General features: G+C 29.9%; 1 protein-coding gene across 1 annotated transcript; it reads left to right on the top strand.

Moving 5' to 3' along the window:
- The first annotated feature begins 7,144 nt into the window (after window positions 1–7,144).
- LOC137837742 (Leucine-rich repeat protein kinase family protein) lies at window positions 7,145–11,126 on the top strand. Its single transcript, XM_068646850.2, has 4 exons — window positions 7,145–8,026; window positions 8,729–8,989; window positions 9,081–9,956; window positions 10,391–11,126. The coding sequence occupies exons 1-4, from the start codon at window positions 7,591–7,593 to the stop codon at window positions 10,870–10,872; spliced, it is 2,055 nt and encodes a 684-aa protein (XP_068502951.1). The 5' UTR covers window positions 7,145–7,590; the 3' UTR covers window positions 10,873–11,126.
- The last annotated feature ends 4,034 nt before the right edge of the window (window positions 11,127–15,160 follow it).

Below are 15,160 nucleotides of genomic sequence, written 5' to 3'. Positions count from 1 at the left end.
GTTGATAATTTGATCTACAATAGTTTTTTTTTAAAATTAGTGTTATGATCTCAAGTCTGATAGGGTTTAGTCCACTGAAATTAAAAGAAATAAAAGTACATGAAAAGTTGATAATTTGATCTACAATAGTTTTTTTTTAAAATTAGTGTTATGATCTCAAGTCTGAGAAATAACATCGCTAGGGTCAATCACCGCATCTGAGGTATTGTCCGTTTTAGAAGTTGGTGTTCCGTCACAATTTTGTCCTTAAAAGACGTTTCCGAAGGTGAAGGGAGGAAAGTGTATTTAAACTGCCATTGACCTCAAGTCCTAAGTAATGTGAGACTACATTGGCATACCGGAACATGTAGAAAATAAAATTACAAAAAATCTTGAAAAATTTAACCCAAATAAAACATGTTCAATACAAGAGAATTGAGAGGTCACTATATATGTTATAGTGATGCAAAATTACCTTTCAATAATGCACATGGATGGACAAAAATAAATAAATAGAAGATGTGAAGAATGTGTGAAAGCATGATAATTAATTTCCATGTTTATTCCTTCCCTTCTATGTTGGTAGTTGCTCCATTACTACCCAACATCAATGAACATCAATGAGAGAATGACGGCTAATAATTTTTAGTCACATGAATTCAAAGTATAATCATATCCAAGTTTTGTTAATTATGATAATTGTTCTCACCACCATTAATTGTTATGCTGTCTCCTAGGTTAATTTTAAAAAAATTATAGAATCTAATTGTGTTATGCCAAAAATCATGTTAAATACTATCTAAAAGTTATTAATACTCCAATATGGTAAAAGTTTGTGTTGTTATTCCGGTATCTCATACAAACTCTCTAAATTAGTATTTAAGATTATAATATAATTATGTAATTAATAATGATAAGATGTAAAATAATCATAAAATTATGATTAAAGAGTTGTTTAGGTTTATATGGGATATCTTAATTATTTTTATGTATAAAAGTTTATCGTATGTAATTTAAATAAATACATGTTATAAGATAAGATGTATTGATTATTATTTATAATATTTTTTTACTTTTATCTGAATAATGATTTAAGTGTTGGAGTATCATTTCAGATAAATCTAAGACAAAAATTGAAATTGAAGACAAAAATAAAGAAAAGAAATACTTAGTGTTATGGTAGTAACATATGTTAATTTGGTTATGAAAAATACTAGTTTATTTTATTTCTTTATTTTTTTATCTTTTAAATTAATAAAATAATATATTAAAGTTATTTTCTAAAAGTAGTTTTATGTTTCTAAAACTTTATTTACTACAAATAATATAAATGACAAAAAATAATGTTGCATAAATAGTCTTAACCTTGTAAAGCAATTTTTCTAAAGAGACTAATTAAAAAAGTATAAATTATTTGGAGTATAGTCCTAAAAAGTAAAAGTAAATGAGAATTGAAAAGAGAAGAGAAAGAATGATAGAGAAGTATTATGCGCAAGAGTTAATGAGATCGAAAAAGGATAAGGGTTACTAATAATATGGATGAAACTCTTTGAATGTCATATTAAAACCTTAGTGACCAATAATATTCTAAGAATGGTATAATTGAATGTACATTTTTCAAAAAGTAATTATTATTTTAGGGGATAGTTAAAATTGTCGATAATCCGTTAACCATGTTAAATCTTATAAAAAAAAATCAAACTGCGGAGAAATTAAAATTGTCGAAACCGTTAAATATATCTCGGTTAAATTTTTTATTATTATAGTGTGAAAGTCACTAATTGAAATTTAATTTCCATGAGAAAACAATACTTGAATTAATAATGATAAACATCTATCTTATTTTTTTGATCAATTGAGGAAGAAAAAGGAAAATGATGTTTGTAATAGAAAGGAAGTGAAAGATAAGAAGAAGATATGATGAAAGATACATAAAATTAATGAAAAAAAATGGACATAGGTTGAGTATTTGTTCTTATTAAATTTGACTATTCAAGTGGTTTCAAATTAAAATTCGTGTTTAAGTTGTTTGAAAATAATTAAATTACACTTTCTTTCTTTTTTATGTTTAATATCTGTGTGTATTTAATATTATTATTTCTATTTTAAAAACACACTGTCTTCTTTTACTTAAAAAAACATTAAATATCAATTAATTTAAAAAATAATAATAATAATAACTGATTAAGATAAATACTATTTTATAAATTAAAAATATATTAATATTTAAAATATTTTTTATTATTAATAAAAATTTATAAAATAGTTTTTAAATTTTATTTAATATAAACTACTAAGATTTTAGCTACTAATTATTTTATATTTTAAAATTAATCTTTAATTATAAATTAGTGATTAATAAATTTTAGTAGCTAAAATTTTAGTAAATAATCTTAAATACAAATTTAAAAATAAATTTATAAATTTATATTAATAATATAAACTATTTTAGATATCAATAATTTTTTAATTTTAAAATAATATTTAACTTAATAAATATTATAATTATTATTTTTTTAAATTAGTTGTTTTTTTTTAAATTAGTTGTTTTTTTTAGTATTTTAAGTGTAATATGTATTACAATTTTATCTAATATTTTTATTAAATATAAAATTTATTTTTTCTTAAAGAATATCAGAGGAGTATGGTTTACTCTAAAAAACACGAAGTATCAATTTTCAAGTTTTTCAGCAATTTGATTTAATTTCTTTTTTTTTTACTTGCTTTCTAAATTTATGATTTAATATTCAAAATGCATTTTTACATAAGAAAAAAAGTTTTATTACATTTTAAAAAATTAATGCCTAGAGATAAAAAAAAAAATAGTAGTTATATTACATTTTGGCAACCATACTCAAGATAATATAATAGAGTATTACATTAACATAGACGTATAATTGACATAATAAGCCAATGTTATCAATATCAGTGCAACTTATTAAAGACATTTATTTTAATAAAAGAATTTTTTTTTATTTATAATTGAATTTGAATTATTAATAATATATATTTAGATAGGGCAAGTCTAGGATTCCATGCTATAGCAAATCCAAGGCCTCAAAAGAAGCATCATGCAATATTTATCTATTGTGCCAAAACCTATTTTTTTGGGTGACTAATTAATTAATAATTATGAACCTTTTAATTTAGTTTTATGTTTAGTTAACCAAGACACAAAAACAAAACACATGGTTATTTCACATTGTGCTCCAATCTCCAAAAAGGTTAATCCTTCAAACCTAATCTTTGTGAGGGAATCTATTCAACACAAGGACAAAGTAGAGAGGTACACCAACATCATTTGTCAATAAACTAATGCTAATCACATTTAATCACTTTATCTTTCTTTTCCTACAATCTTTCCATATTATTCTTTCTCTTAACCAAATGTTAGTTGGATTATTGTTCCTCTTCTTCTACTACATGATTAAGATCACATTAACCAAATAAAAATGTGTTTTTACAATGAAATAATATAAACATAAACTACTAGAAAATTATTAAATAAAAAATAATTTTAAATAATTAATTATTATATTGACTAAATTAGATACTATATTAGAGATTAAAATTGGTTTATATGTTTATTATTGAATAAACAATTTATAAATTAATATCTAATTAGCTACCAAATTTTAGCTACCAAATATTTATATTTTTAAAGTTGGTAGTTGAAACCTTGATAGTTAATTATTTAGAAAATATTTTTCACACTATAAAAAAATCATGAAATAAAAATCAATTTTAGAGATAAAAATAATTAGTTGTTATAGTGATTAATTTAGAAATCATTTTAGAAACTAAAAAAAATTCGATTTCTAAATTAGTTTCTATTATTGTAAAATAGTTTCTAAATTGGTATCTAATTAGCTATCAAAGTTTTAACTACCAATTATTTAAATTCTAAATTTGGTAGCAAAAACCTTGGTAACTAATTAAGTACCAATTTAGAAAACATTTGACAATAATAGAAACTAATGTAGAAACCAAAAGTTTTTTTAGTTTTAAAAATGGTTTCTAATTTAGTTACTATAGCAACTAATTATTTTTGTCTCTAAAATTGGTTTCTATTTCATGATTTTCTTGTAGTGTTAATAATATAAATTAATTTAGATACTAATAATATTTTAGTTTATAAAATAATTTCTAATTTAGTCAATATAACACATTATTTTTATTTTTAAAGTTAATTTTTATTTAATAATTTTTTATATTTTTAATTTTTTAGGAAAAATACATTTTATTTTATTTTTTAGTTGCTTAGAAGTATCTATAGTATGGTCAATTATTTGAGGCCATGCCTATTGGGCAATGGATGAAAACAAAAGGTTGATGGATATTTGAACTTATATTAACATTGGGACAAAATGGAAACAATTTAAAGATTGAAATAAAGGAATCTTCCATTCTAATAGTCCAATATTTTGAAGAACATGGTGAGAGGTGGTAATAGAAAATTACAAGTTGATAAAAAAATGTGATGAAGATTTTTTGTTTGTGATGTGAAAGTGAATGAGAGAGAAGAAAGTGTGGAAACAAAAGAGTGGGAAGGGGTGTCAGCAACCTCTGAAACAGCACAAATGAAGAGACCAAAAAAGCAGAGAAAAAGTGCTTTCACAAAACGCACTTTTCAGGTTTTCATGCCTTTAAAATATTAAACCTCTTTTCATTTTCCAGCTATCAACTTTTTTCTAAAATCACACACTAATTATATATAATATTTTTAGAATTTAGAGACTAATTATAAAATAGCTAATTAAAATTTTCCTAATCAATCTATAAAACTATTGAACTCTTCTTCTCCTTCCTTCGGTTAGTCAGGTTGTTGGATGATGAACTGAGGTTCTTCTCGTCCTCCTACTTCTTCTTCGTCACTCGATCTTGGATGAACATCAGATGGTGGGGTACCTGCGAAGACACTTCGACGCTCAAGTCAGTAAAGCGGGTGATCAGTACTCTAGTAGGTGAACAGTAATAAATGACGTATCTTTCTTCTTAGGATGTGTGCTATTTATATTATTCTAATGGGCTTACCCATTAGCGGAGTGGATCTCGCTTATGGTTGTATTACCTAATTCTTAATAACGGATTAACTTCACTGACCTTGGTTTGAGCGTTAACGGTAGTATGGATCGGTCGGCCGTGGTGATTCTACTCGTCTCGACTAAGCTTAACTGGCTTCGGCTAAGTCTCTTAGGTCTCGATCGCTTCGGCCAAGACTCTCAAGACTCGGCCAAAACACTTAGGACTTGACCAAATTTTCCTAGTCTCGGTTAGATAAACCAGGTCTCGGGCAACCAAGTGAGTCTCGGTCAAGGAGTCCACGTGTCGGTCTCGCCCATGCCGATACATAAAAAAAATGCCAAAATCAATCTGATAAAAGTATTTATTCCTATTATCAACGTTTAATCTATGTTAAAAATGTGGTTAATTAGTTATTTTCATTATATTATTTAATTTCAATCATAATTTTTCATCTACATTGTTAATACATTATTAAATGTGGTTTTTAAGAATAATTATTTGCGTTTTAAAGTTCTGTTGTTGTTGACTAGAACTTTGAACGACTAACATGGAAGGTGACTTTGAGCTTACGATGGATCTGGAAACAGAGGATTGTGGCCAAGTTTGAATTCGAAAATTCTTGATTAAACAAGGGAATCTGTGCCCACGCCAAGAAGGTTTACCCACGCGCTATCTTACGCGCGTGTTTCTCACAGTATACCCGACCCACGTGACAGACGTAACCCGATTATCAGAGTGGGACCCGCACAAATTAATTGCATCCGTTGATTTTCTTCATCTATTATTGCCACGTTGCACCGAAACAAAAATATTAAAATGGATAATGTAAATTTTCAAAATGTTCAATAATTAAATTATTTTAAAATATATTTAAGACACCCTAAACTTAAGTATTTTTTTTATCTATAGTATATTTAGACAAGCTTATCCATAAGATTTTTAAACTAAAAAATAATCGAAACATTTTGTTCTAAACATTTATTTTAGAAAAACTTGATGAAACATATTTATAATAAAAGATGGCTAAAAAATATTTATTAGATTTTTTCTTAAACAAAAAAGTAATATTTGAAGTCAAGTAAGAAGCAAACAACTCACTCAGTAATTCTTGTTTGACCAATTTTGAAAAGTCATAATTATTAACAAAACATCAATTAAATACTAAATTAATTGTTGTAATGAAATAATATAATTGATAATTAATAATAAAAATATCAATTAAATATCTTCACGACTCATAAATGGACCTGAAAAAAAATAATCATGGATACAATGCAAGCTGTGTATGTCACTTCTCAACATAATGAGATTATAAAGTTAGAGTGTCAGGAACAAAATTAAATGAAGTGAGAGATAAATCATAGATACTTGTAAAATTTAGGAATTGTTTGGAGATGAAAAAATGGAAAAAAATATGTTGTGATCATTGTTGAGAATGAAGAAAGAATAAAAAAAATCTGAAAATTAAATTGTATAAATTTTTAAAAAATAATAGAAAGTGAAAAAAAAATATTTCCACAATTTTTTTTACTTTTTCTTAATTTAAGTGTTGGATTTTTGTGTATACCAATTTGTTAAATTGGTTAAATTTTTTATGTGAGAAAATGTTAAGGTAACTCTATTAATTAATCATAAACATTTTATATAAGAAAGTTAAAATAATACTTTTAACCAATTTTTTTTTAAAAGAATGGATATTGAGTTTTTTTCCTGTTATTTTCAAAAGGAAATAAACTCAGTTAAAATTTTAACAACAAATATTATTTTTATTTTCAATGTCTAGTTTTCATTTCTTATATTAAAGAAAAATGAGTAAAATCTATAAATTTTTATTTATTTTTTAATTCAAACAAAATTTCCATTTTTTTCAGTCTTATTTCTACTCTTCAATTTAAACAAAGGTTAAATTAAGTGAGATAAAATCATAACATGAAGCATATTAGGAGTGCTAATTTAAGAAATTAATTAAGTTTACATCACTCTCTTTTATTTAGGTAGGTGAAACAATCTTTGTTGATTTTAGTAATCATAATAAAAATGATGATGCCAATGCACACACTGTGACAATATCTTACTTTCTCTCCACCCCAAAAGAAAAAAATTCTCTCTTTTCACTTCCAAAGAAGTGTATTCAGCAGCAATATCAGAGAACAATGTCACTCCCAAACACACCACAAAACATGAACAATTTAAAGCCACTTTTACATTAAAATTAACTTTGGTATTTGAAAATTGAGATAAAATATTATAATGAATACTATTACACAGTTTCTGTGATAACACAGTTATTTAAATGTAATCTATCTTGGTTTAGAATTAATTTTAAGAAGAAGAAACAAATTATGAGATGTTATTGCTATTTATTATTTTGTGTTCCCTTTTTTGTTTCTGACCTGTCCACTTCCCTGCACCTTTTGTCACTTCCACCACCACTTCTCTCTTTGGCCTCTAAAAACACACAAAACCAGACACAAACACTGCTGTTACAGAATCTAGTAAAATAGGTTTCAGAACAACAAACCAGAGCTAAGAACAATAACGATAACAACTGAGTTTGGTTGAATCAGTAACCATTTTCATCTGAACATGGCTTGTTCAGTGCATCTCCTTCCACTCCTCTTCTCCCTCATGGTTTTGCTCTTCAACCCAACATGTGTATGTGGCAATGACGAGCTTAAAGCTCTGATGGACCTGAAATCCAGTTTGGATCCAGAGGGGCAGTTTCTGTCCTCATGGACCTTGGATGGCAACGCCTGTGGTGGTTACTTTGAGGGAGTGGCTTGCAATGAGATGGGTCAGGTGGCAAATGTTTCTCTGCAGGGGAAAGGTCTCTCTGGGAGGCTTTCACCAGCCATTGCTGGACTTAAGCACTTGACAGGACTCTACTTGCATTACAATTCTTTGTATGGGGAGATTCCAAGGGAAGTTGCAAACTTGACTGAGCTCAGTGACTTGTACCTGAATGTGAATCATTTGTCTGGTGAAATCCCACCTGAGATTGGCAGGATGGAGAATCTTCAAGGTATAATGCCACCATTTTTGGTGTAAAAATTGAAACTTTCAGTATTTTCCCACCTTGATTTGGTTTCTTGTGGTCCTTTGTTAAAGGGTTTTCTTTTTATGTCTTTTAAATGTTGTGTGGTTGCGGGTTTTACTGAAAGATTTGAGCTTTATTTCGTTTATTTGCTGTGCCATTGAGTTTCTTTTTCTGTGATTTATATTTTTATCCTTTTTTCTCCATCTAATGGTTGGTTCTCTTGCACTGTGATATTCCAAAATAGTCAATTCATGTGAAAGAAAAAGAATGGTTGCTTTGAATGCTTTTGCACTATATGGTTATGGACTACAAGGCGCTTTTTGTAACTATTAAGACTATTTTGAACAACCTGGTGTAAACTGGTTTAATTGCTAGAGGTAGGTGTGAACTAGAAAATTAAAGGGTTGCATTGTTAACCTCTTGTCCCAGTTTCTGAGATCCATTTAATGATTTTTCTGGAAATCTCTTAACCCTTTTTTTCTGGATAAATGAAGGATTTATGTAATGCTACAATGCATTCAAAATTCTAGCATCTATCACTGTTCATAAAAAATCTATTATAAATCAGTATTTGTTCCATAGAACTGAATTCTTACTGCCTGCTTTGGCTTTTTTCGTGGAAATAATGTTTGATTGGTGGTTTAATTTCAGGAGTGTGCTTATTTGTTTTTTTTACATGTTCTGCAGTTTTGCAGCTTTGTTATAATCAGTTAACAGGAAGTATACCTACACAGCTTGGTGATTTGAAAAAGCTCAGTGTTCTTGCTCTTCAGTCAAACCAGTTGGCTGGAGCTATCCCTGCTATTCTAGGTGATTTGGGAATGTTGACGAGGCTAGATTTGAGTTCTAATAGTCTCTTTGGTTCCATTCCCACTAAGCTAGCTAATCTTCCTTCACTGCAAGTTCTGGATGTTCACAACAATACTCTCTCTGGGAATGTACCCACTGGTATAATAATGCTATTTTATTGCTTCTGTCCATTTCTTTATTGATATTTTTTGTAAAGTAAGTTCATTCTGCTTTCCTTGGTTTGATGAAGCTTTAAAGAGACTAGAGGGTGGATTTGTGTATGAACACAATGTGGGGTTATGTGGAGTTGGGTTTTCATCCTTGAAGGCTTGCACTGCTTCAGGTAATGTCAATCTCACTCGACCTGAACCTTATGGAGCAGGAGTTGGCAGTAGTATCACTAGAGATATCCCAGAAACTGCTAATGTCAAGTCGCCTTGCAATACATCTCATTGCCAAAATCCATCAAAATCCAAACAAGCCACATCTATTACAGTTGGCATAGTTCTAGCAACAATTGCAATATCAGCAATTGGTATTTTGACCTTCACTATGTATCGTCGGCAGAAACAAAAGCTTGGAAGTGCTTTTGATATCTCTGAAGGCCGACTGAGTACAGAGCAAGCAAAGAGTATATACAGGAAAAATGGATCTCCTTTGGTTAGCCTTGAGTATTCTAATGGGTGGGACCCTTTGGCTGATAGCAGGAATTTCAACGGAGATAAGCAAGATTTGTTCCAGAGTTTCAGGTTCAACTTGGAAGAAGTGGAGTCAGCTACTCAGTATTTCTCAGAGTTGAATCTGCTGGGGAAGAGCAACTTTAGTGCAACATATAAAGGGGTTTTAAGAGATGGGTCTGCTGTTGCTGTCAAGAGCATCAGTAAAACTAGTTGCAAATCAGATGAAGCTGAGTTTTTGAAGGGATTGAACATTTTGACCTCTCTGAGAAATGAACATTTAGTGAGGTTGAGAGGATTTTGTTGCTCAAGGGGACGAGGGGAATGCTTCTTGGTTTATGATTTTGTTCCTAATGGAAACCTGACACGCTACCTTGATGTGAAGGAAGGTGATGGAGAAGTTCTTGAATGGTCAACTAGAATTTCTATTGTGAAAGGGATTGCTAAAGGTTACTCTTCTATCACACCTTTTATTAAAATAATTTACTCTCCCACAGTTTGATACTTCAACAATCAGCATCTTTTTTCTATTCTAAGATATAAAGTATACACCAACAAACAGCATGCTATTGCTAAGAACATGCAGTGTTTGGTGAATAACTGAGAGCATCTCTTTTCTTGTTACTATTATAGATGCTTCAAGAGATGCCAAAACATCATATTATATTGCATAACATATTACATGCTTTTTATAAATGCGTGCTTAGTTAGTTACAAACCTGTATCCTAATTGTAGACTAAATTTTCTCTAACATTATTGTGATTGATTTGCATTCATTTTGATGAAGTGATCTTTTAATTACTGAACACAATCAGAAGTGACATATTCTCATGGTTTCCAATCTCCATGTATACTGAACAGAAACCTTGTTTTCTTAACCAGGTATAGCATATTTACATGCACACAAAGCAAACAAACCAGCCCTTGTTCACCAAAACATCTCAGCTGAGAAAGTGCTAATCGATCAGCGGTACAACCCAATGCTTTCAGATTCGGGCCTGTACAAGCTTCTCACCAATGACATTGTCTTCTCTGCACTAAAGGGTAGTGCAGCAAAGGGATACCTGGCTCCAGAATACACCACAACCGGCCGGTTCACAGAGAAAAGTGATGTTTACGCATTTGGAGTGCTTCTTTTCCAGATTATCACAGGGAAACAGAAGATCACAAGTGCAATGCGCCTTGCAGCAGAGTCCTTCACGTTTCAAGAATTTATTGACCCGAACTTGCGTGGCAAGTTCTTTGAATATGAGGCAGCTAAACTAGCAAGAATGGCGTTACTTTGCTCCCATGAGTCTCAATTTGAGAGGCCAAGCATGGAAGCCATTGTTCAAGAACTGGGGAATTGTAGTAGCTGTCTCTGATTTGAATCTTACCTGAATTACTTTAACCATCAACACAACATCAGTTTTCCTAGTATTTGGCCACTGGCTCATGGTCATGGTCATGGTGACCCCTTTAAGGCATGCCATGTTTCTGTGTCCTTAACTTAGGACTAGCTTTTATGTGAATGAATGTGAATGCGTTGAACTTTGGTTGTAGCTAGGTAAGGGATCTTTATCTCTATTTTTATTCATTTCAGCCATTTGTTTTCTCTAATAGTCTGTTATTCTGGTTTTTCCTTGTCTTTTGGGTTCTGTGGTTAATGCCCTTCTGTTTTAATCACCTTTTTCCAACCAACCATGGACAAAAAGTAAAAGCAATAATAGAAATGAACGTCATGAATACAATGCATCAAGTTCCCTAGTGCTACAATACTTTATTGCCACTGTTAGCACTTTGTAAAGCCCTCCATTCCTTTTTAAGATTATGGATATGCTGATTCGAGATTATTACTTTGTGGCTTCTTTTAGTGTTGCTTTTGAGTGCAAGGGCTTAGCCATTTCTTTTCTCTAGCGTACTATAGGTTGAAAGTTCTTAAACTTAAAAGTAAAGTGTTTGAAAAATGATAAAAAATAAGTAATTTTTACAAAGAAAAGTGTTTCTGGAAATCGATTTTGCATCAGCTTATTAAAATGAGCTGTTTTCAGCTTGTTTTTGGTTGGTTTTTGCAAAAGTTTTAACAAACATGTCAAAAGAAATATAAAAACGGGTTTTTCTGTTAGAAAAAGTGATTTTCTTGAAAGAAAAACTCAAACCATTAATAGGATTTGAGGCTAGAATACCCTTGTGCTATATTACTGATGTTTATAAAAATACTCAATTGGTGTTAAGTTAAAGTCTACCTGTTCTGAAAAAAATAGCAAATGTGTTGAATTATTGAAGTCTAGAAAGGTCTTGCATAGCATTTTGAAGACAGATTAGAAGGACAACACAAAAGATTGAGCAGAGAATCTGGATTCCATTTTGAATTCACTGCTTATGTTAATTAAGAGCCTACCATACCAGCAAACATTGAGGGCCACTGATAGGTGTTGGATCCAACTCACAAAACATGTTGTGAAGGCTTATAATTACATGTTTCTTTTTGGTACATGTGTAACTGTAACAATTGATTTTTGGAGACACCATGCAGGCAAAAGCATGTCTTGGTGAATTGTTGAATTGATGATTTACTGGAATGAAAGTCTTGTCACTCACTCCTAATTCCCTATGCACATTGGTAGATGAACAAATTTTTTTTCTTTTTAACTGGTGTAGGCTTGTCTCATCTCAATGAACTATGATTATCTGACATCTTTTGGATAAAACTTCTAAGCTATCATTGACCTGAATAGCAAAGAAATAGAATAACACAGCACTAGGCTAAAGTAATGCAATTGTTATTCACTATGACTAGGTAAAATTTATGTGCAATCAGTTTGTCTATTGATATGATTCTTAACACTGTTGGTGTAAATGCAGAATTTTTATATCAATATAATAACAACTTAATATTCCCAGGGGAATTATTCTAATGAAGCAAGACAGAGTCTCCATTGAAACAAAATTAACACCAAATTATTAACATATGTCAATTAATATAAGGGTTAAAATTATATAATTTTTAAGGGCCATCCTTTGAAAACAAAGTTTTGGCATTGTAGGATTGGAATGTGGTTGCAGCAATTTGAGTGTACATGGAGGTAGAATAGAAGACCCTTTCAGTTTGGGCAATTTTTGGAATTCCAAAACTACTCATTATGGAGTTGAAAATCTGGAATTAAAAAATACATTCCAAAAAATGAAATCTGAATTTGTGTTCTGAAAATAAAGTTCCAGAATAGAATTGGAAAATCAAAATCTCATTATAAAAAAGTAATTCTAGAATAAAAAAAATAAATTTTAGAAAATTCTTTTTGGAAAACAAAATCCAGAAATATATTCCAAAAAATGAATTTCTGGGAAATTATAAAGAGTATTTTGGTCATTTCATGTCAGTGATTGGATGCAAGTTTAAATTTGTTAGGTGCAGGAAGCAATTGCCTTTGGTTTGCATGAACTATAGGGGAAGCTTGTTTCATGATAGTGTTGGGTTGTTGGGCTAGCATGCTTGTAAAGGACAAATTTTTCCTCCACCGTATCTTTCCTCTACACTTCCATATTAATTGTGAAAAGTCGATTTTAACATCATCTTTTTAAATAAACTTAGTTGCACTCTCACATCCCCATATTTTTCTTTCAGTCGCATACTTTCTTTCGAGGTGTAACACTTTCATTTTTCTCCAGTCCCAACGTTTGAGAGAGCAATTTCATCATTTGAACATGTGTGAGATTGTGGCGAGAAGATTCGTTGTATTCGACGTTCCCAGCTAATTCTTTTGAGTTTTGTATTCTATTTTTGCACCTTGTTGGGTTTTTCTTCTTTTGAATTTTGTGACTTACGAATGTACAATCCCGAATACATTTTAAAATCTATAAGCCTTTTGAAAAAAGATGTGATTTCTGGATTGTTCAATCTCAAAGGTATTTTCGAAAAGTTTGTATAACCCAAAATGTAATTTTAAAATGTATTCCATATTTTACAATCCATAAGGTATTTTTGGATTTGGGAATACCTTCTAAATTGTACAATCTGAAATACAATTTAATTAATGATTTTTCGGATTATGCAATCCGATATACATCAAAAAAAATGAAAAAAAATAAGCGAACAAAAATAACCAAACAAAAATACAATCATTACTAGTAAAAACACTAAAAAACTTATCTCAATTACCAATGTTCGCCATCAACCACCACAAACAACCATCACTTGAAAATGAAGAAAAAAACATCATACTCTCCATTATATTCATAAGGGTGTTTTTGAAATTAAAAAAGTATGAGGTGTTGGGAAAGTTCACCCTGTAAAGGATGGTGACATTTTCTACCCCACCTCTATAGTTTCTTCTCTCACTCCATGACTATAATGCATTTACTAAAATATTCAGATTTATTATTTAAATAAAAGAACCTTACCTCTTTTAGAATATTTTGAAGTTTCCAAATTACGTGTTCCAAATAGGTTTTGGAACAATCTATTCTTAAATATATTCTGCATTTGTTGTTTCCAGAAGTTTGTAATTATTGTTTTAATAGTGTACTGGCTCTATAATTTAAAAATTTAAATTTTAAATTATACAATCTAAAGTATTTATAAATTACACAATCTAAAATATATTCCAAGTTATATAATCTAAAATTATATTTCAAATTTTAAATTCTGTAATTTTGTATAATACAGTTTTATTTACATAATTTAGAATATGGTTTTAAATAATATAATCTAAAGTATAGCTATGAATTACATAATTTACAATTATATTTCATATTACATAATTCAAAATCATATTCTAAATTTTATAATTAAAAACTATATTTCGTGTCATTAAAAATCATATTCGAGCTTACGTGACTAGGAATATCGTTTTAAATTGATTAAGAAGTGTTTTGATAGGGGCACACTTATCAATTTTTAAATTCTGGGAGTGTATGAAGAGAGTATGGGGGTGCAAAAGCAAATCTCTTTAATGGTTTTACAACTTTTTCATTGGGGTCTATGATCCGGATCATGTTAGGCAGTTTCTCCTGCACTCCCACAATTTTTTAAATTCTGAAACTAACCTTCACCTTTTATTTAAAATTGGGATACGAGAGTGTGTTACGGATTCATCAATTTGGAAGTGAATCATATTGTTTTCTGAATGAGGGGGTGTTCCAGAAGCAAGGTTTGCATAAATTGTTGATTTTCGGATTGCTGAATCCAGAAACCTAATTTTTATTATGGATTTGTAGATCCAAAATGATTTTTTCAATTATGGATTTTTGAATCCAGGATGCATATTTTGAATTACAGATTGACGGATACAGAATGATTTTTTTAATTATGGATGTTCTACATTCTTTTATTTTTTATTAGCATTGCCATTCATGTACTACCCATAAGCACCAATCTGGGATACCGAAAATTTTACCGAAAGCGCCAATCCAAAAATTTACCAGATTTCATAATCTGGAATGCAAAAAAATAAATGTACAGTTTTTATATAAGGACAATTTTGTCTTTTCACAACATTGTGGGAATGCAGGAAGAAAAATGTAGGAGTGCAGGAAGAAACTGCCATCATGTTATCCAACTAGCCAACAGGCCTACTAAATGATTAGACAATTGTCTGATAATTGGCCCAATTTTTATGTAGAACAAGGCAACCTACACCCTATTAGGACAGCTTCTTCCTGCACCTCCATGAC

Source organism: Phaseolus vulgaris, chromosome 4, assembly GCF_051622355.1.
Source record: "Phaseolus vulgaris cultivar YP4 chromosome 4, ASM5162235v1, whole genome shotgun sequence".
Taxonomy (NCBI): Eukaryota; Viridiplantae; Streptophyta; class Magnoliopsida; order Fabales; family Fabaceae; genus Phaseolus; species Phaseolus vulgaris.
This window is presented reverse-complemented; position numbering and strand designations above follow the sequence as displayed.

Excerpts from the sequence above, each read along its gene's own strand:
- LOC137837742 (XM_068646850.2), top strand. The coding sequence starts at position 7,591 with ATGGCTTGTTCAGTGCATCTCCTTCCACTCCTCTTCTCCCTCATGGTT. Across the intron at positions 8,027-8,728 it reads CAGGATGGAGAATCTTCAAG|TTTTGCAGCTTTGTTATAAT; the intron begins GTATAATGCCAC and ends CATGTTCTGCAG. Across the intron at positions 9,957-10,390 it reads TGTGAAAGGGATTGCTAAAG|GTATAGCATATTTACATGCA; the intron begins GTTACTCTTCTA and ends TTTCTTAACCAG.